General features: G+C 43.9%; 1 protein-coding gene across 1 annotated transcript in view; it reads left to right on the plus strand.

The window, feature by feature from the left end:
- The first annotated feature begins 4,118 nt into the window (after positions 1 to 4,118).
- LANCL2 (LanC like glutathione S-transferase 2) overlaps positions 4,119 to 21,285 on the plus strand; it is a 32,179-nt gene continuing 15,012 nt past the window's right edge. Inside the window, exons 1-4 of the mRNA XM_082280576.1 lie at positions 4,119 to 4,553; positions 14,466 to 14,583; positions 18,557 to 18,764; positions 20,980 to 21,127. Of these exons, the coding sequence (XP_082136702.1) occupies positions 4,353 to 4,553; positions 14,466 to 14,583; positions 18,557 to 18,764; positions 20,980 to 21,127 (675 nt within the window). The 5' untranslated portion in view covers positions 4,119 to 4,352. The remainder of the gene's footprint in view (positions 4,554 to 14,465; positions 14,584 to 18,556; positions 18,765 to 20,979; positions 21,128 to 21,285) is intronic.

A 21,285-nucleotide genomic window follows, 5' to 3' on the forward strand; every position in this document is an offset into this window, starting at 1 on the left:
ATGACACTGCTTTTGCTGCTACAAGACCAAAGACAAGAACAGAAATTAAGAAGACAACTATAATAGAGAAACATTTATTTTGTGGTTAAGTAGCAAAGTGTCTTCTCAGATTCACAGGAATCTCTGAGATCTTAAATAGCAACATTATACAATACTAGAGATAAGTTATTTACAACAGCCAGAGAAATTTGTTGCTACTGATAACAATATGATAACAATGTCTCACACAGACCAGTTAGTTTTATGATGCATTTCTAAACATGGGACTGAATTTGGTCCAAAACCTGCAAGTTCTTTGCAATTAAAATGCAAAACCTGATCCTGCAGATTTTATTTCACAATATCATGTTTATTATAAGCAGTAGTGCCCCATAATTCATTAGACCTAAACAGCTTTATATAATCTAGTTGCAGAATACATTATTATACAGTGGTGGAGGTAAAAAAGAAACTAGGAAGTACAGCTAAAGGGAGGTGAAGAGGGAATTAGGAAGTCCTTTCTTATGGGCTATTATTGGCCTATGGTAGTGATCAAGCAGTAAAAGGTTTGCTTCAGAGCACAAAGGATGCAGCATAGACAGAATGCAGCCCGAAGAGATGACCAGAGAAAAAGCAAAAGATTTGTATGAAAGTATGAAAGACTTATCAATGAAAGTATGACCCCTGATTTGCAGCAGGTATAAACTACCCCATCTCCACAGATCTGCTGTCCTACTTGACATTAGCTGAGAAATTGCCATACCTTGTTTTTCCACACTAAATAAAGCAGCACACAGCCTTGTTCTTTATTCTGCATCACATCAGCAGGGTCCATTCCTGAAGCTCTTGCTTCTCTCAGTTAATTTCAGCTGGATCTCTATGTTCAGAAATTAAATTAGATTAATGCCAGCTGCCACACTGATTCCCAGACTTTAAAAAGCACTTTAGTATGGGTGCTGAAGTCATACACACATCATCCTGTCTCCACGGAGCAAAGGATGGATGGGGCCGTTGCTTGCACGTATGTGGAGCCATTGTGCGTGAAAATAAATGAGCACTATTATGCTGTAATAAGAATGATCACAGATGCTGAAAGAACCATTGAACATGTCACAGCTAGAGCTATGGAGATTCCTGATGATTGCTCACACTCGTTCCGCAAGCCACATAACATTGTATCATGGGGTAGCTCCCACGGAGTGTAGTGGGAAGGGCAGCCGTGTGCTAGTCCTCAGAGGGCTGACTCTGTGTTATCCAGTGCTCTTTCCCACCTTCTCAGTTCAGTTAATTTACAATGCATGCTGGGAATCAAGAAGCAAAATACACAGGAAAGCACAGCATCCTTAATGGTTTATGTATGGATTCTGATTATTTAGTGCTGACTGAAAATGTAGCAGACATTTTATTTTACTATTAAAAAGATTGGCACTAGTCTCGTCGTGAGCAGAGTATCAGACACTGCAGGATGTGAAGAGGATTGGAGAGAAGGAAAGGCCATAAGAGAAGGATTTGTGATTTCCTCTTGTGTAAAGAATAAATAGCCCACTGATCTGATAAGCAAAAACTTTCATGATTTACATGAAGAAACTGATTTCTAAGTAAGAATCAGGCTTTGTTTAGACATTAGTTGGATTTTACCTACATCACAGAAAGGAAAAGGACAGCTTTCAGCTACGTCACCTTGCTGCAGGGCTGCACATTTGCCAGTGCTGCAGAAGGTAGGTTACAGGAGTGCTTAGCCAGAGTGGGAAGTAAGGGTGAGGGCTCAGTGCTTTCAGAAGCATTTAGACATTTTCTGGATGAAAGCACAAATGAAATCATGATTTCAGTAGGCGAAGCCTCCTGCTTCATACTGCTGGAGATGAGAGATGTGAATTTATTATTGCATAAAACTTATGTTACAGGTTGACACCTCACTCAGACCAACTTTTTTCCTCGTCCTTCATCCATGATTCCCATTCAGGCTGTGGGAGCTCTGCATGCATCAAGGGTAGAAGAGCAAAAGGAAGAAACTCTTCCTGAAAAAAAGCCTGAAAGTCTTTTGAACTCTCTCCCACCCTGCTAAGAACAAAAGAAGGCCTTGTGTGCTTGGAACTAAACATACCACATTGCAACAAATGTGAAGAACAGTGAACATGAAAAGACATGCTCCAGAAAGGAGAGTGTAAAACACAGCAGCGTGCAGATAATCAAACAGTGCAATGATGCAAAAGGGAAGAGATGCCAACCCAGCAACCCACAAACCCACGACTCCAGAAGAAGGGAAGAAACTGCTCTTGCAAGGTGCCAGGGAGCATTTTCCTTATCTGTAGGCCTTGAGTAGGTACCAGTTGGTATGATCCTGCTTTTATATTCCCATCATTTTGATTCAAGGAGAGTAGAAGGTGTAAGAAAACAGAAACCATGCACACTCATATGAAAGCCTTAACTCTGATCTTCATTATGGGGATGCAGTTACTTGCACTGATGCAGCTGGTCTCCACTAAGGGTAGGAAACCATTCTAGATGAAAACATGTTCTTTGAAACATTTACACAGAGACAAGAGATGTTTTAGATGCATTTACCTTTTCAGGCACTGCAATACAGCACAAAAGACTTAGCCATTAAAGAATACAGGATGCATAAAGTGGTATTTTAATTATCACCAAAGAGGATATTTTATAGATTACTCTAATTTTTAAGTGACTGGTTATATTCACTTCCAGAGCAAATACAAGGTACTTCTTGTCTTGCCAATGCCAGGACAGATGTCACCTATATTTAATCTTAAAATACACTAGATATGTATTTTGATAGCAATAAAATTACCCAATGCATAAAACTAATGATCAATAAGTCTGAACAATGCCCAGTTATTGAATTAATGTCTTATGGTCTGTCTGACTTACAGTTACTGGCAAAAGGAATGGCATAGCTGGGAGTAAATATTTCACGGGATAATGAGGTCTCCTGTGCCCGTATTTTTACACAATACTGTGTGCAGTGTTTGGCTGGACTGCAGGCTTTCTGCTGGCTCTTTCTACACAACGGTGTTTCAGTACGCAGAATCAGCTCCTGAAGGCTATGACTATATCGACGGCATCTACCATTTATTCGTGACTAGAAAAGATTTATCCTCTCATCTGGAGCTCTTCTCCTAGCTTAAAGTGGAGGTGTCATAAAACGACGGACTAAACTTATGTTGACACAGTGCCCTGGCATTCAGCCCCCCCCTCCCAGGTCTGGATCTGAGACACAAACGCGCGATCCACACGGGTCCAGTCGCAGCTCCTCCCCAGGTGGGATGCGATCCCACCCTCACGTCCAGCCGCCACCGCCGATCGCTGAGGGCCTTCCCCACCCACCGCCGCCAGCCCCCTCCAGGGCTGTGAGGTTTTCTGATGTCTTTTGGGGAGAATTGGGGGTGGTTTTTTAGTATGTTTTCGCTTGTTGGAGCGGGCTTCCCGTCGGCACAGCTGTGAGCGCCGCCAGGCCAACATTACAGCCCGGGGGCGGGCCGAGGGAAGGAGACCACCCCTCTTGTCCCCGGGGAGCTGCCTCCTCTCGCCAGCTGAGGGGCGGTCGCCGCAGGCTGCGCCGTCCCGGCCGGGCGGTAGCCGAGGACCGCGTCCGTCCCTCCCTGCCGCCGGGGCTGGCCGGGGGCCGGCGCGCCGGGTGCGGGGGCTGCCGGCGGATGAGCGCGGCCCGGCGGCGGCTGCGGATGAGCCGGGCGAAGGAGCTGGTGGCGTACTGCCTGCTTCTGGGGCTGTCCGTGCCCCTCCTGCTGCTGCTGCCTCTTCTCTGAGATGCGCCGGGCGGCGGCTCGCCCCCGCCGCGGGGGGACGGGCGGGAGGAGCCGGCGGCAGCCCCGCTCCGCCGCCCGGCGTGCGACCGGCGGCAGCAACAGCCCGAGGCACTGACGTCCCGGCGGGGGAGGATGAGGCGCTGGGGCGAGCTTTGCAGCGGTGCCACCCAGCCTGCGCGGGCGGGCGGGCTGCCTCTTCCCGCAGGGGGGCCCCGCCGCGGCCCCGGCCGCGCTCTGCCCCTGTACAGGGTGTGATGCTGCCGCGTTCGCCGCTCCCCCGCCCCGGCTGACGGGGACGCCGAGCAGAGCCGCGGCGTCGCAGCCTTCCCTTTCGCCTTCCAAAGTTGGGCTTCGGTGGCTCGGGGTCGGGGCCGGCAGCGCCTCCGCCCTGAGGCGGCCCCGATGGGCCCGTGGCCGCAGGCACTGCCGTCGCAGCCGCCCTCCTGACCCAGCCACAGCGCCCGCGGGACGGCTGCTGTAGCCGGGGGCGGCCGCGGCGCTCGCGTTGCTGCAAAGCCGCCGCTCTGCGGGGCGGAGTGTGTCCCCGCCGGCTCGCCGTGCGGGGAGGCGGGCCGGGGGCCGGCTGAGATGGGAGAGAGCATGTCCAAGAGGCTGAAGCTGCAGCTGGGTGGTGAAGCGGAGATGGAGGAGCGGGCTTTCGCCAACCCCTACCCCGACTACCAGCCCCAGGGAGCCGTGGCAGCCCCCAGCGCGGCGGACACCCCCCGGGACAGGGCGCTGCAGCCGCCGGCGGAGGAGGAGTCCCTCCCCTTCGGCGCCGATGGGAAGGTGAGTCTCGGGTGGCGGGCAGGCGCCGGGTCCCGGCCCCGCGGGCCCGGCCTCACCCGCGGGTCGCTCCCTCCCGGCGGCAGCGGCGGTCCCGCGGTGCGGGCGGCCGTGGGTTCCTCCCCGGGGCGGCTCCGGCGGGGTGCGGGCCCGGCGGCGGGGGCGGTGGGGCTGCCCGAGGCCTGCGCGCCGGCCGAGCTTAGGGCGGCCACCGCGGCCTCGGGAGTGCCCAAGGAGAGGGAGCGGCGGGGTGAACTGGGGGAAGGAGCGGGAGCTGAGCCCGGCCGCACGGCTCGGAGTCGGCAGGAGCGGCTGTGTATTCGAGCTGTTTGTTTTACTCCGTACGGGAGTGCACGCGGTGCCCCAGGTGGGGCTGACAGAACGCTGTACGGCAGAACAGCTATAGCTGCTCTTACCACGGTGGTTCTGTGTCTCAGAAGTTGTTAGCACAAGTTGCCCGAGCTTCACCAGAGAAAGTGCATAAGGGAAGGGAAAAGATGAGCGCCCATCTAGAAAAGGTGAGTTTATTCTCAGGTAACCGCCGCGCTCAGTCATTAGGTGAAGCTAGACTGTTCTCACGTGTTTATTTACTGACATACACACATTTATAGGTTCAGGCACCTGGCAGTCGCTTCATGCCCGCAGAAGGTCTGCCTGGTGGGACTGGTCACACAAGGTTTGCAGTCTTCCTGCTCTGCCTATCTTCTTGACGGCATATGCTGCTATTTGGGCTACTATGAGTGTCTTAGATTTTAAGTACAGAGGCTGCTCTGGCCTGGTCTGTTACCGCGCAGGCTGGACTAAGCTGCAGAAGGAATGGCAGAATATGGACTTTCTGTCATTTAGCCCCTGTGCAGCCTCATCCTTCAGTACTGTGCAGCTTTGTCATCTTTTGCGTGGAAAACACTGTGTGGTGACACTGCTACAAGCACAAATGCGTTGTGGCTGGGAAGTTAGCTTCCTAACTCTCTTGATTGTATGCTGGGGTGAATATAGCAAAGCTGTCGTTATCAGCTCTGTATTTTTCTGCTTGTGGCAATATGGAATTACCTTGATTTACTTATAGAGTGAGACAAGGATGGTGATGGCAAACAGTGAGGGAGGCATTCTCTCTGACCATCGTAAGTACCAGTGGGATGCCATCAGCTCACTATCAAGGCAATGAAGGGTTTCACTAAATTGTTCTGACTGAGATTTATGAAGTTCCATGTGGCTAAGCAGAGTGCACAGAAGAGAATGCTTTGGGGCTTCAGTGTCTTACTGCTGCAGTTGCTTGCAGCTGTCAAAAGCAGGGCATTTGAGAAGGTTTAAAAAGCAAGAGTAGGTTCGAAAGTGAAATACGCTTTGTTTTTTACACAAGTCTCTGGTAGTATGCTCAGTGTTGGTAAAACTATTTTTTTTTTCCTAGTGGAAGAGAACTGTTTTTTCTTTGTTCTTTTGTATCTGACTTAGTATTTAAAAATCATCCAAGTATGATGAGTTTAGGTATAAAGACAGAGAGGAGATGGCATAACAGCTGTAGCTATATATTGTTGGTAAATTGGTAAAAAACTTACCAAGAGCTTCCTTCTAAGGCCTTCACATCCTTCTTGTGTACCTCCTTTAGATCCCACACTTCATGTCCATTTTTTAAAAGAGAAGATACTCCTTCATTAACTGCTAATCTAGGTGGACTACAGCTTTCTCAAGTGAGATAACCAGAAAAGTAGTGAGATATCAAAAGAAGGTGAACATCCTTAAAAATTATGTTTTAGAGTATACTAGCTGTATTGCAGAATAGTTCAACTCTAATTTACTTCAGGTTTGATTTTTGAATGAATCTAAATACAAAGACATTGTTCTATGGCAGAGCTGAAATGAGTTAATCAAGAATTTCTAGCCCTATGTTCGCATTAGGAATGCCTGTTATCCTCTCCTGTGCATGAGTATGCTGTTTTACAGTGAGTGGAAATGCTTTTTCCCAGCATCAATGGTGGACAACATTCCTTGTTACAGAGTGGCAGTCAGCAGCTATTTGTGCAGGTGCGTTCAGAAAATATGTTAGAGCACCTGAGTTGCCCTGTATTTGATAAAAGGTGGTGTCTGGGCTTTGTTACATTCAGAAGGATGAAGTGCCTCTGGAATAAAAAAAAATCTGCCTTAAAACTATGTAAGAACAGCAATTCTGTGCATTTCATAGAAGAAGGCAGAAGCAAGTGTATTTTCTTTTGGTTTTGCATCTGTAAAATCTGAGGATTCCTCTTACATATTTCTGAGCTAGAATATAGCTGTGAGTATATTTATGTGTATTTATATTCTTTAAAGTATTTGCATGCTGCCACTCCTAGTGCTATGCTTTTATGAGACTTTGTGATGGGTACTTTGGGATGTGGTGGTTGTTGTTGTTGTGTTTTTCAGTTTATGTTTTAGTGTTTTATTTTTGCATTTAATAGGCTTCCATTCCGTCAGAGAAATGTCTTTGCTTGCCTAAAGGCCCAGTGAAGACAAAAGGACTTTACACAGGTTAGGAAGTCTGTCCTGTAAACTTTTGTACACAAGCACACAGGTTTCCTAAAAATGAGAGCATCTTTCAAAAGGCCTCAGTGCACTGAATAATTCCTTCCTCCCATCTGCTGCTGAGTGGAGCGAGGAGCGCTGCGTGACTCATGTAATGACAGCCTGAGGTGTGCAGGGCTCTGCCGTTGTCATGGAAGGCAATGCATTATTAATCCCTCCATTTGATTTCTTAGTCTGTCATGATTGCTATCTAAAATTCCCCTGGTTGATAAAGGGACAAGAAGCTCTTGAAGGCAATGTCTGAAATGTGATACAATCGGGACAAAGTGCTGCATATGGAAGTGTGTGTGGGTAAAATACAGTTCAGAAATCTTGACGATTTGAGAGTAGGAGAAGCAGAATTTGAGGTTGCTGATTTGATTTCTTATAAATAGTCACAGTAAACACTGCAGCTATCTGTGTGGGCGCTGCTCATGTAGTTGAAATTCACTGTTTGCATAACTAGATTTCTTCACCATTAAAGTATCATGAACTTAAATTGCTTCTGTAGCTTGTTTGAGAAAGCCAAGCTAATAATTCATCAGACAGCATTAATTCTAGATTAATAAGAAACATTGTTTTAAATGTAAATCTTTGTTTAATAAATGATGAATCTTTCAATTAAATATATATCCTGTAGCCTTTTTTCTTTTCATGTGGACCCTATAGTGATACCTTAGCCTAAAAAGGTACCTATAGATATTATCTCAAAGTGGTCCAAAAGTTTTCAAAATGGAAGTGTAGATGGTCAGGGGAGGCAGGGAAATTAATAGACTCATAACAAAGAACACTCCCTGGTTCTTAGTTCCCTAGTGTGGTAGAGAGTTACAAAGCTCTAACAGATTGCTTCTTGGGAAGGAAAAGGGTGAAGAGAGCTTGCTGCTGAGGGGTGGTGATGGCTTGTTTGAGGACCCATCTCCATGGGTGACCCACCAATGTCAGCCTCAGATTGCCCATTGTCCTCGGAGCCACCGCAGCCCTATGGCTACATTTGTAGTATAGTCAGATGTGATTTGGGATCCTCTTTCACACTGACTACAGGCCAGTGACTGGGGAAAAAAAGGCAGCCTGGTATTGTCTGCTCAGCCAGGGGAAGGTGGAAGCCTAGACAATGATGTGAATTTTGTGTTTGTGCAAAAAAAAAAAAAAAGCATCCTTGTCGTTAAGAAATTAACACAATCCCAGCCCTCACTTTAAGATTGTCTGAATTTGTTGTGGAATCACAAGACAGCAGCAAAATTAGATTCAAACTTTATGGATTGGTCGCTAGAATGCCCAAACATTAAATTCTTTTTTAGGCCAATTATTTTTACGTTTTTTCCTGACTTGCCATGGTGTTTTAATAATATTAGAAAGAACTGGTATGTTCTGAGAAATGTATACAATGTAGTTAATAAGACATTGCGGGGGGGGCTCCTTACGGGGAACCTGTTTCAAAGATAATGGTGCTCATTGGCAAATATGTATTAATGGTGATACAGAATATTTACTTAGATTTATCATTTGGGTGATTTAGAAGTGTTTCATTTCCTAATGCTTTCTCAATCTCCTGTTACTTCTGATAATTCCTTTATGTGGCTTTCAGTCTTCCTTCTGTAAAATATATTTTTATATATATATATATATGGCTTTTTGTCATAGCCTCACTCTTCTTCTCCCTTTGGTTTTTTTTTTTTGGTTTTGGGTTTTTTAAAAATTTTTTTGGGTTGTCTCACTGGGCATTTTAGTTATCCAACTGGGAGCAGCAAGTTTGCTCTGCTCTGGGACTGACTCAGGAACAACTTATACTTGTGAGAATGATACAATTTATTTATTGCACTGAAGGCAAAATCCAACTTCCAGAGCCAGTAAATAATTCTTCCCATTTTTTCCCAGGGATGTGGGAGGAGGTAGCAGCATTGCTTGAGCTTGTTACTTTTTTGGCTGTTTCCTGGCTCCCCATCTCAGGCATATGCTATTTTGATTGGGGACTCTGAAACAAACAAGATTTGCAGTATTCTCTGTCGTTTTTCAGGAGTAAAATTTGTTTTGCTTTTTGAGAGTCTTGGTTTAAATTGAGCCTGAAAATCAATTTGTTGTACTTGATTGTCCCTCACTAACTCCTGGCAGTTGTACTCAGCCCAAGAGGAAGGCCTTCTGCTTCCTTTCTACAGCACAGATCAGCACCGAGTGCCGCTTAGGGCTTTTCTGATGCTTTTGTAGTGAAAGCCTCTCCTGCTATGCAGGACAACACTTTAAGCACAGAGTTAGGCCTGTGTGGTTTTAGTCAACCAGTTCTGAATGAGAATACTTTGTAAAATCAAACCCCAAGTTCTGATTAAATTGTCTCACATATGTCCACTCTTTGTCAGATTCTAGTTTTATCTTGCAGACCTGCACATTAATGAGTTGTTACCTGTGCAACAACAGGTACTTGCTTCCTGGTAAAAATAAATTTTGCTTGGGTCCAGCTGCACTGATCTGCTGTCAAGCTCAATATGTGGAATATATCTGCTCTCCGTGCATTGAGGTAATTTAGGCAGAGTTGGTAGAGGTTTTAGCTTTTTTTCCAATCTGAAGACCACCTAAAAATGTCACAGCTGGGCCAGAGACTTCAGTGTAGTGAGTGACTTTAAATCATACTCACAACAGACTTTTATTTTCTCAGCTTTCAAGAAGTAGCATGCTGCTGTTACGCTACCTGGAGGACCAGCAATTTTCAGTATTGCTCTTTTGCTTTATCAGGCTCCATTTCCCAAAACATAGGATATCTGTTAATCATGTTTATTTTTGTTACCAATAATCTTTAGCTTTTTGATGATTCTTTGTGATGATCTAAATCTTTAAGCTTTGGGTTTTTGCCGTCTTATAACCAATGAGACACAGAGCTTCTTTCACACACAAATGCATTAGAGACAGTCTTCTTATTTCTTACGTGCTTTAAGTAATTCTTTCTGTAACTTGAATGTTTGCCTTTTAATGATGTTTTTCATACCCTTATATCCTCTGAGATAGGGTGATGACTCTGTTTAAAGTCTATTCCTAGGCTGGCATTTGTAGCAGTGTGGGAATTTGTCTATAGCTATGATTTCTCTATCTCTTCCTTCCCTCCCTCTTCTTTTCTTTTTACTTTTTTTTCCCATTATCACATGTATGGCACTAAGTGACAGATCATTGAAAAACAGTGCAATGTGCTCTACAGACAGCAATGTTTCAAAGCATTTATTAAGCATGTGGTTTTGCAGAACTGGCATTTGTTTCTGGAGGACTTGTCTGAAAAGTATCAGAGAACTGTGTTTGAGTGTTTCAAAGGCTGGTGGATGAGCTTCCATAGTATCTGGTATTTTCAGAGAAGAAAGCGCTGCTCTTGGAGCTGTAAGAGTCTTTTGACTTAGGTAAAAATAAAGTAGAACTTGTTCTTCTGTACAAAAAGGCTGGTCACCTCCTAGCAGAGCTTGCTAGATTCTGCATATGGGATCCTACTGCCATCCCTTCTGGTCTGCTTTTGCAGGAACTTGTGGAGGTGAGCGTGAGACCTCATCCTGCTTCAATAAATCCATGCTCCAATGCATGGGTGTGAAACCTGGCTCCCTTACAGTCAGTGGCAAAGTTCCCCATGACTTCAGTACAGCCAGGATTCTTCATTTCAGTAGAACTGTGAGTTTTCCCTCACTCCATTCTTCCTCACCAGTGTTCTTTCTGTGATCTTCTGTGCGAGTTTGGTTTTTGAACAAGTTCTTGCTGCAGTACCAACTTGAGCTGTATTTTCTTCTCTTTGAAATGCAATTTGGCTGAAAGACAACACAGCACCATGTTATGTGTCCTGTTCTACACATCACCAGCAACAAAGTGAGATGAAATAGAAGTGTATTTTGCTTATTTGGTAGATACACACGGTGCTATAGGTCATCTACTTCTGCAGAATCAGTTGCTTACTTCTGCAGTCTGGTTTTGCACGTAGCATCAGTCCTCCAAAACCTGATGAATTAAAACAGGGTTAAGAGCAAGGTGGTTGTTTTGGGAGCTGGTGGTGGCAAGAAAGATTGGTACACTGGCAACTTGTGAGGAAGCTGTGAGCTCAGGTCTCCATTGCCCTGCTGTGATACTGCACAAGTTCCTTATCCTAGAGGTCATGAGCAAGTAAATGCCAAGAGGTGTTTTTCAACAACACGTGGGTATCTAAATGTCTTTGACAAATGCAAATGAGATTACTCATCCAGTGTCTGTCAAACCAGAGTGTTACTTTTAATGACAAAAGGAGTGCCATGAGGCCTCAGGATTGCATTGTCACACTTACATCAGCACTGTGATATTTGGTCCTAATGTGAGTGCAAGACTTTAAAATTACAGATTTCTCTTACCTACCAGAAATCATGATATAAAATACATACATAGCAGCTTCTTATTGCCTCATCTGCTCGTGGTTCTGGTTTGTTTTAAAGCCATGGATGTAAAGCTGGATATGGCTGCAATGGAGAGGTAGATCAGTAAGAATTGGTACGTTATTGTAATGTTGACTGCAAGTGAAATATTTGGGGGTTTTAGGAGATTTTTATTTGCATCGTGATGTATTTTTTGTAATAACTGTATCACAGAATATTCTGTGTTGGAATGGACCTACAACCCTTGAGTCTGACTCTTAAGTGAAAGCACTGTGCTCTAATGTAGGTGTGTAGTTCTAGTGTTGAATTTACAAAAGAAGGTTTCAATTCTCTTCAGAAACCCTACAAATGAAAGAAAGCAGGTAGGGGAAATGTATTGCTAACAAGGACAGCATAATTTAGACACCCTGTGATTAGTGCCAAGGGTGAGTGATGTTACATAAGTACGTTCTTCACATTTTTTGTTGGCTTTGGAAGACTTTGTATTGGGATGTAGCTTTGCTTACTGTCTCACTGCAATGGAAAAAGTGATGTGGTTCAAATAAATAACAAAATGATTAATTTCCAAACCAACATATTTCATTTTTTCTGCATCGCTCTTGTTTTGTGCTGATAATGAGCCTTTTTAGTTACCATAACCAGTATGACACAAGGTTGTATTTGGTATAATGAGGAATGAGCTCTCTTTTTTTGTGTTTTGAAAATACAAAACTTGAGCAGTGTTTGAGATGATAGTGGTTCTTCTTTCTGCAGCAGCAGAGGAGTAATGCAGCAGTTGAATTACTGGAGAGAGCCTTTTCTAATTAAAGATACTCTTCAGCTCCTGCTATCACCCAGTCTGTTGTGAACCAGAAGTAAATGTGCCACTAGTTATCAGAGATCAGGCTTCCTGGTTTTGTCCCTACGGGAATGAAAAGTCACGGGTAGAAAGGGCTGAATGCCAGCTGGAAACATCCTTGTGAGATGAATGTGCTTCTGATGGAAATCAATCTGCGTTCCACACAAGTGAGCGTGTTATGCTCAGTTGTAATGCTGCCCTAAGATTCCTTGAAGGAAGTTTTTAAATCTTTTAAATCCACATTTCAACATTAATGTAATTTCTTCATGTAATTAATTTATTCTAGTGCATGTAAGCATCTGTTACAAGTTTGTAGGGGAATCCTATAAAATAATCAGTGACAGTGCTCAGCTATGAAAGCTTGAGGGCAACCAGAAAAAAGAGAGGCAGTGATGGAGGAGTAGATAGCTGGGGAAAACTTTGTTGCCAGTTATAACCTATTCACACTGACATAAACTTGGGAGTAGCTTTGTTTGGGCTTACAGATAGTTATAAAAATATTAATAAAAATATGCTTTCATCTGTGCTTTTTCAAGCACTGAATCAAGACAAGTAAGTTACAATTCACATTCGAGAGAGAGGGGTTACCAACCTGAGCTAAATTATTTCTGTGGGACTGAGGTTTCAGTGCAGAACCCAGGCATCCTGATGTCCTAGTATTCCCTTCCTACCTCTAAGTAATTTAATCTGGTGTTTGATATAAAATATCCTGATTTGGTGGCAGCAGGTGTATCGTCAGAACAAAAAGATAACCAGCATGCTTGTGATGTGCAGTAGGTAAATAAATGGGGAGTCTGAAGCTTTAGTTCACTCTTGTCCAATAAGCTGAGCTCTATGCCTGGATGCATCCGTGTGAATATCCTCATGCTGTTTCACCATATGCCTTAGCATTGGCATAGCTGTCTTTCGAAGGAGAGAAGCCCTGCCCTTGGGGAAGGTTTTGCTTTGTGTTGAGACTTCACTGAACTAGTCAAAAATGGGAGGGTGGTAGGGTGGTGGTGATGTGGATAGTACAGTTCCCTAACAGAAAGGTGCTTAACACCATATTAAGGCTGAAGAGTAACAGGCTTCAGATACCTACTGTGTTTGGTTGCTATTTCTAGAGATACTGGAGAAGGTTAAGGTGGCTCTAGCTTTTTTCTAGAATGATACGTGGTCAGTGTGAGATATAATGGCACAATTTCCTTCTCCCTTCTTATCCTACCATAGATATCCCTAAATGGATTTGAACCATTGACCCTGGAGATTTCTGGTGTGTCAGAAGCCTTGTGCAATTCTTACAATCTTTCTGATTTCTGAATCTGTTGGATGGATGTTTGAAATCACTGGTTTTTATTTGAAGTTCTACTCTGAACAAGAGTACAAAATGTAGTACATCTTGACTTGCATGCTGGTGCCCAGTACCTGTAATTTATCCAAACCCTGCACTTTTGGGAAGTGCTGTAGTCAAGCAAGGACTTACCTTACTAGCATGCTAATTTCCATGTTCCATAGGCTTTAAGAAGTAATCAGTAACTTATCTTCCTATAAAGTGTGCATAATTGGAGAGAAATGTTGGCAAGAGTAAAGTATCCTCTGTTATATTTCATATATTTCATCTATATAAACTTTTATTGGTCAAAAGTAAAAGCAAACAGTGTGTAAAATCAAAGACTTGTTTCTTTGCTTTCATGCCTGAGCTGAAGCTGCTGAGCTGCTTCTACTCATCCTCTTTGGCTTGTCTTGTGTATGAACATTTATTTTCCTTGGGCTATTTCCTGCTCTGTAGTTCTACAAAGGATGTGCAGGGACCTTATAATGAGAGCAAGCACCTGTAACATGGGGCTTGTGCTTGTCCATAACATAGTCTTGGTACCAGGACCCTGGTTAGAATTACATACTGTCACAGTGTCCATAGCTGGTCTTTCTGTGACTTTAAAGAATCCACAGGTAATTTTTGTCTCATGTAGATAACTTGTAAATTACTCTAAAATGTAGTCAGAATGCATTTACATGAGACTCAGTTAAGATGAACCACCTCGATGCTGCTGATTGCTGTATGTATTTTTTATTTACTAGTTATTTTTTGTTTGATTGGTTTTGGTTTGGTTTGGTTTTCTTCTCAAACGAGAAAGTGGAGCAGGCACTTTGCATTCTTGAATTCTTTTCTTTTCTGGCTTATTCTCTGTCTCCTGCTTTCAGGTCAATGCTCAGTTCTCAAAACGGATCCAGGCAAAAATCAAGGACCTTCTGCAACAAATGGAGGAAGGGCTGAAGACGGCAGATCCACATGACTGCTCTGCCTATACTGGCTGGACTGGTGAGAAAGCTAGAATTTGAATGAAATGTATTTGTTAAATGATGTAATTAGATTTATTCGTAGGAGATTCTGATACTCTCACAGGAGTGGCAGAAATACTCTGTTACAGGCATTTTTGTGAGTTGGTTTTTCTTTTAACTCTGGAGCCTTGGTCACTGCTGTCTGGAACTTGCATTGACTTCAGCAGGCAAAGATACAGAATGATAATTGACTTTTGTATATGGAGATCGTTGTCTTGCAAAAGGAGTGGATGTCCTAGTTGCATAGGGAGGGGATTAGAAAACAGAAAGGTAAAACCCATGGGCTGAGATAAGAACAGTTTAATAATTGAAATTAAATAAAATAAAACAATAATAATAATGGAACCAACAATAATAATTATAATTGCAACGAAAAGGGGAGAGCGCTAAAATGCAACAGAAATGAGTGATGCAGAATGCCTTTGCTCACCACCTGCTTGTGAAAGTCAAGCCCATGCCTAAGCAGTGATTGGTGGCTTCCAGCCAGCTCCTCCCAGTTTATGTACCCAGCATGATGTCCTGTGGTAGGGGATATCCCTTTGGCCAGTTTGTGTCAGTTATCCTGGCCATGGTCCCTCCCAGCATCTTGTGCACCTGCTCCCTGGCAGAGCATGGGAAGCTGAAAAGTCCATGACTTAGGGTAAGCACTGCTCAGCAACCCCTAAACCATCAGTGTGCCATCAGTGTTACTGTCACACTTAATCCAGACCACAGCACTGTACCTACAGAGAAGAAAATTAACTATATCCCAGCTGAAACCAGGACACTGATCCTTTAGGCGGAGCCTGCAGTTTTTGTGTCTGACATTGCCACTGTTCTTCAAGTTGCCAGGACATGTCCATCTAGGCCTGTTACGTGGAACTTGGCTGGATAGAATGGCATATTCTGTTCCTGCTCTTCTAGCTCAAGCTTCAGGCATACTTAAACTTTTAGTGCCGCATGTTTGAAATGTGCCCTGAAGAGATCTATTCTTTTACCTTTATGTCATGAGGGAGGAGTACCTTGGAAAAGCTCTCCAGCCTTCACCCATCTTTAGGCTTAAATCTGGCAATTAAAGGGTAAAATTTCTTTGCTTTCTTGATGTTTCAGTACAGATGGTGCTGTGGACGGATGGGTGGGGAACTTTTAGACAACTCAGGCTTAAAAGATAGATGTGTTTCAAGGTCTGAAAGTAACTGGCCACTGAGTGCGTGCCGATCTCCAGTGGTGGGCTTTCTCGTGCTGACAGTACAGAATGGCTCCCAGAGAGCTGTGTTCTGACACCTGAAATTATGGCTGATAAACCAGAGTGTGCTGAAAATGAGTCATAAGTAAAAGTAACACAGCCATCATTAGCTGAAACAGGAATATAGATGAACAAGTGACATCTAATGGGACTAGGATTTTTCCATCCTGTAGAAGGATTGCCATCTACATCTATTCCAAACTGTGAACTTCTTTCAAGGCTCCTGTGGATATGGTTCTGAATAAAAGTATTTAAATAATCTGATTTTTAAAATGCCTAGTGCAGATACTTTCTCCCCAAACTTGCTCTTTGCTGCATTTTGCTAGTGTGCAAATCAGAAGGTAAAAGTAGTGCTGTAAACAACTGCCCTGCTTTTTATGTACCAAATCTAGACAAATCTTATTGGCAGTGCAGTCATAAGCATTGGCTTGTAATTTGTCAAACATCCTTAAAATCTTGGAACACATACTGTTGGCACATAGGACACATGTAAAAGTCCATCTTACTCATACAAGTACTTTTTTGTGTGCCAGACCTCTTGGAGGAGCCATTTTAAGGGTGTTGCACTGAGAAACACTAGGAAGGATTAGATGAACTGGGCTTTGTGGCTACATTTCTGATCATCCTTTGATCAAGCCAAGATATTTACACATTTGTTGCAGCATAAAAAAAGGGTTCCACAAATCCCTGTAAATAACCCACAAGTTCCCATGATGCTGAACTGTGCTACCCAAGCTCTGCAGGTTTCTTCTTAGATTCACCTAGAAAGGCTTGCTCAGAGCCTGCCCAGGGAACACCTGAGGATGTACCAGCACTCTTGTGGTGCCGTTGTTCTTGTACTACTGAGCTAGCCTCTCTGTGAGCTAAGTGAGCCTTGTGTGTACTCAGCTTTGGTTGAGGCTCAGGAGAGTGCTGAGAGATGGGTTTGAGTTACAGTGTGGTCTGGAGATAAGTGATTTACTTCTGCACGTGTATGCTTGCAATTGGCCAATAGACATCCAGTCAGATGGATTGATTTCACTTCCTTCAGCCTACATTGTTATTTCTAAGGTTTTGTTTTGTTTTAATGGAAGACTATGTAATGAGTTTAATGGAGTGGAGTTTGATAGTACCTCCTGGCATACTCTGAGCCCTTGTTTGACTTCTGGCTTTTACAAACCAGCTTGACTTGTACAATCTTGTAATCTTGTTGTGAAATACTTTTAGGGGTTATGAACAATTTGGCAAGTTGAATCCAAAAACTCATCAAAAGATCCTTTTACAAATTAAATGGGAAATAAGTCACTTTGTGCATATAGTAGATGAGTATTGTACAGTTAGTGTACTCAGTCACACATGTGCTTATTAGCTCAAATTTTGAATCTTCAGTGATTTCTTTGTGTAGTGGGTTGATGCTGGCTGAATGCAAGGCACCCACCAAAGGCTCTCTCTCACTCCCCTCCACAGCTGGACAGGGAAGAGAAAAAATATAACAAAGGCTTCATGGGTTGAGATAAGGACCAGGAGAGATCACTCACCAAATACCATCGTGGGCAAAACAGGCTAGAATTAAAGATATTAATTGAATTGCTAACAAAATCATAAAAAGACAATGAGAAGTAAAATAAGACCTTCAAAACACCTTCCTCCCACCACTCCCTCCTTCCCAGCTCTACATCCTCCCCCAGCAGGACAGGGAGACAGGGACTGGTGGTTATGGTCAGTTCATCACCCATGGTTTCACCCACTGCTCAGGGGTAAGAGTCATTCCTCTGCTCCCCCATGGGGTCCTTACCACAGGGCACAGTTCTCCATGAACTTCTCCAGTGTGAGTCCATCTCACGAGCAGCAGCTCTCTGCAAACTGCTGCAGTGGGGATCACTCTTCCATGGGGTGCAGTCCTTCAAACACAGGCTAATCCAGTGTGGGCTCCTCTCTCCACAGGGGTTACAGGCTCCTTCCATGAGGTCACAGCCTCCTCTTAGGCATCTACCTGCTCCAGCGTGCTCCATGAGTCTTCTCCATGGGCTGCAGGTGGATCTCTGCATCCCCATGGTCCTCCAGGGGCTGCAGGGGCACAGCTACCTCACCATGGTCTGCACCATGGACTGCAGGGGAATCTCAGCTCTGGTGCCTGGAGCACCTCCTCCCCCTCCTTCTTTGCTGACCTTGGTGTCTACAGAGTTGCTCCTCTCACATGTTCTCACCCCGCTCTTCTCTGGCCACAACTACAACTGCGCAATAACTTTTTTCCCTCTTCTTCCTAAATCTGTTACCACAGAGGCATTACCACTATTTCTACTTGGCCCAGCCTTGACCAGTGGCACATCAGCCACTGGAGCCACCAGGAACTAGCTCTGCTAGACAATGGAGGAAGCTTCCAGCAGCTTCTCACAGAAGCCACCCCTGTAGCTCCCTGCTACCAAAGCTTGGCCACGCAAACCCAATACACTTTGCCAGATGTTGAGGGCTGTGTCATGAATTTTCTTATTTTTTTGGAAATTGAGACTCTACCATTGGGCTTCAGTCCGATAATTTTTATTTTTGCCACAATCCAATTGAAATGTAATCTGAATAGTGGACCAGTGCCTTCACACTGCATAAGGTAGGACCCTTGACCTACGTGTTTTTATTGTCAAAATACCTGTTCACATTTGAGTTACTGGTTCAGAGGCACTGAAGAGGGGAATATGATACACTTAGAAGGAAAAGTAAATGAAGCTCTCTCTTTTTCATATGTTCATTTCAGGTATTGCCCTCTTATATCTGCAACTGTACCGCGTTACGAAAAACCAGAGCCATTTGCAGCGATCTCTTGATTACGTGAAGAGAATCCTTCGCAATCTGAATGGCAGAAGAGTTACTTTCCTCTGTGGTGATGCTGGGCCATTGGCAGTGGGTGCAGTGGTTTACCACAAACTGAAAAATGACAGTGAATCTAAAGAATGTGTTGCCAAGTAAGTGGTTGATGGGGGAAAAAGTCATGCCCTTCATTTGTAGAGAGCATTGGTTCAGTAACTTTTGCAAGTGAAATTTTAGAGGACAGGATTAAAGAATGGACACTTTCTCCCCTGATAAGTTTTCAGTAGAAGAATACAAAATAGGCTTTATCTTTATTAAAGCTGGCTTACACTTGATTCATATTTAGAGGGTTATCTTGAGTCCTCTGTCGCTGTTAGGACAGGATGTCCTTGGCATATCTGTAGTGCATACACATTCTGATTTTGTCACATTGAAGTGACATTTAACAAAAGCCGCACGCTTGTCATCGGCAATGTGTAGTGCTTGTGCAGTGTGTGATGCTTTCTGTAAAGAGTGGGTCTTAATTGTAAATTCATTACAAAACACGTGCACTGCAGGATCTGGAACAGCCAGACAGAAACACAGTGCATTGGGTTGATACGTAAAAGAGTTTAATAAAACAAAGAGGAAGTACTTGCAGGAGCAAATTTGTAAAGGCAAGGGAGTTAATTAGGTCAGAGCATATGAAGGGTGGCCTGAAAAAATTCCAGCCCCTTTTCAATGTAATCTGAAAGTAACAAATGTCTCAAGAAATCCCATTTAGATGTAGCTTCATTAGTGCTCTGACTGTGCCTTTGGTGGTACAGAGTTGATTCTGTGCCAGCAAGGGATGGAAGCACTGGAACCCTCTGGGGTTTGTGTTCAGCAACCACAGTCCACCTGCTAGCTGTCCAGCAGCATACCTCAGGCTGGCAGAATTTGCAACGAGGCTTATGTCCTCATCTCCATTCTGGTTTATGTTTGGAAATGTAATTGGTCTCTTTCTAGTCTAGAATCCTAGTGCGATTATTCTCTGCTGCTGTTCCTGAAGGAATATTTCAGTTTGGAAATGAGTGTTAGGTTTGGGGTTTTTTGCTTTTAGAACCAGCGGTATACTTGGGCGTGTCATTTTGAATGCAGCTCGGAAAACAGTGTTGCTGTAAGGTAAGAAGCATGAGTTTAGCAAAATGAGATTAGCAGTAAATCTTTTAGTGTTGCCTCTCCTTGGAAAGTAATTTCTAGGAGGAGTAGTGAAAAGGGTTTAGTTTGATTGTTTCTTTTATAACTTTTTTGTTTACAAATATATTCATGACACCAGCTGAGTCGTGCTTTATAGATGTCAAAATGTCATCTGTGATTTCACTTTTTACTTTTTAGCTTGTCCATTTGTATGATTGCAACAATAAAACTTAATAGTGGACAGTTTAGAAGAAAATAATTTAATTCTAAACCCAAAGCGTAATTCCAAGAAAGGAAATCTAAAACTGTTTATTGTGAGTAGCTTTTTCCTGGTATTAAGCAGGGACAGCATAAACGCACAATTGAGGTCAGTGGTTTTGCTATGGCATGATATTAATGCTAACATTTCTCCTGAGAAATAACAGCTAGGGGAATCTAGGAATTGAATTTGGTCTTAATCCAGGTTGTTGTTGCCCCTGCCCCAATTTAAAATGTGACCATCACCATGGTTTCATCTAATTATCAATTTAATCCAAAAAGATAGGAAGGGACAGGGAGGGAGTGGCAGGAGAACAGATCTCTGATTCACCTCAGTGCTAATACAGACTGGTAGAGTATTAGCAGAGAATCTTTCTGGAGAACATGAGTTATGATGGCCAGCACAAGGGTTTTCTTGTTTTTTCATTGCTAAAGGCATGCAAAACACTTGTGCATTATAGCAGAGTCCTTTACAAAACTGAGGTGCTAAATGTTTGAGACAATGTGTTTTCTTGGGAGAGGGAATCACGAATGGTGGTATTGGGCTTTTTTTGTGTGTTTGTTTTTTTCCCTCTTAAGCATGTACAATTAAGTGTTCCTCACTTTGGTGAAATTCCCAGAGGCTCCAGGAGGTTTTTCTCTTCGTTGGAGTGGCTCTCCAGGCCTCTCCAACTCCTACCCTGCATCTGTTTCTGTCTGCACAAAATGCTGACAGTTGTGCTGATACTGACCTGGCTCTGGTTCAGAGTTTCCCATCTCAGGGATGGCAGGTGTGCAGAGCTCCTGTGTGTATACATGGCAGCCAACTGGACTGGGGGCGATTGAAGGGGAGTGGTGGGGCTTCCTTCGCCACTTGTTCTGCTTCTGGTTGGATTGATGGTTTGTACAATGCACAGTCCAGTATGGTCCCTACAGAAGATACTCTTCTCTCCCCACCTTCCTTGTCCGATGCAGGTTGTTGCAGCTCCAAAGGACAGTCATCAGCACGGATGCCGAGCTTCCAGATGAGCTGCTTTATGGCAGAGCAGGTTACCTGTATGCCTTGCTGTACCTGAATACTGAAATTGGTCCAGACACTGTCCCACAGTCTGTTATCAAAGAGGTAAGACACTTTTCTCTCTCCAGCATCACAGCATCAGTGAGATCTGGGATCACTCTCCTGCATACTTCAAGCAATTAAGAGAGGGATGCTGGAGAGAAGAAGGACCTAGAGCTGGGAACCCAATCTCATCTGGCCATCCAGTCTCTTCCCCTTTTGCT

This window comes from Coloeus monedula, assembly GCF_965178545.1.
Source record: "Coloeus monedula genome assembly, chromosome: 1".
In the NCBI taxonomy this organism is placed as follows: domain Eukaryota; kingdom Metazoa; phylum Chordata; class Aves; order Passeriformes; family Corvidae; genus Coloeus; species Coloeus monedula.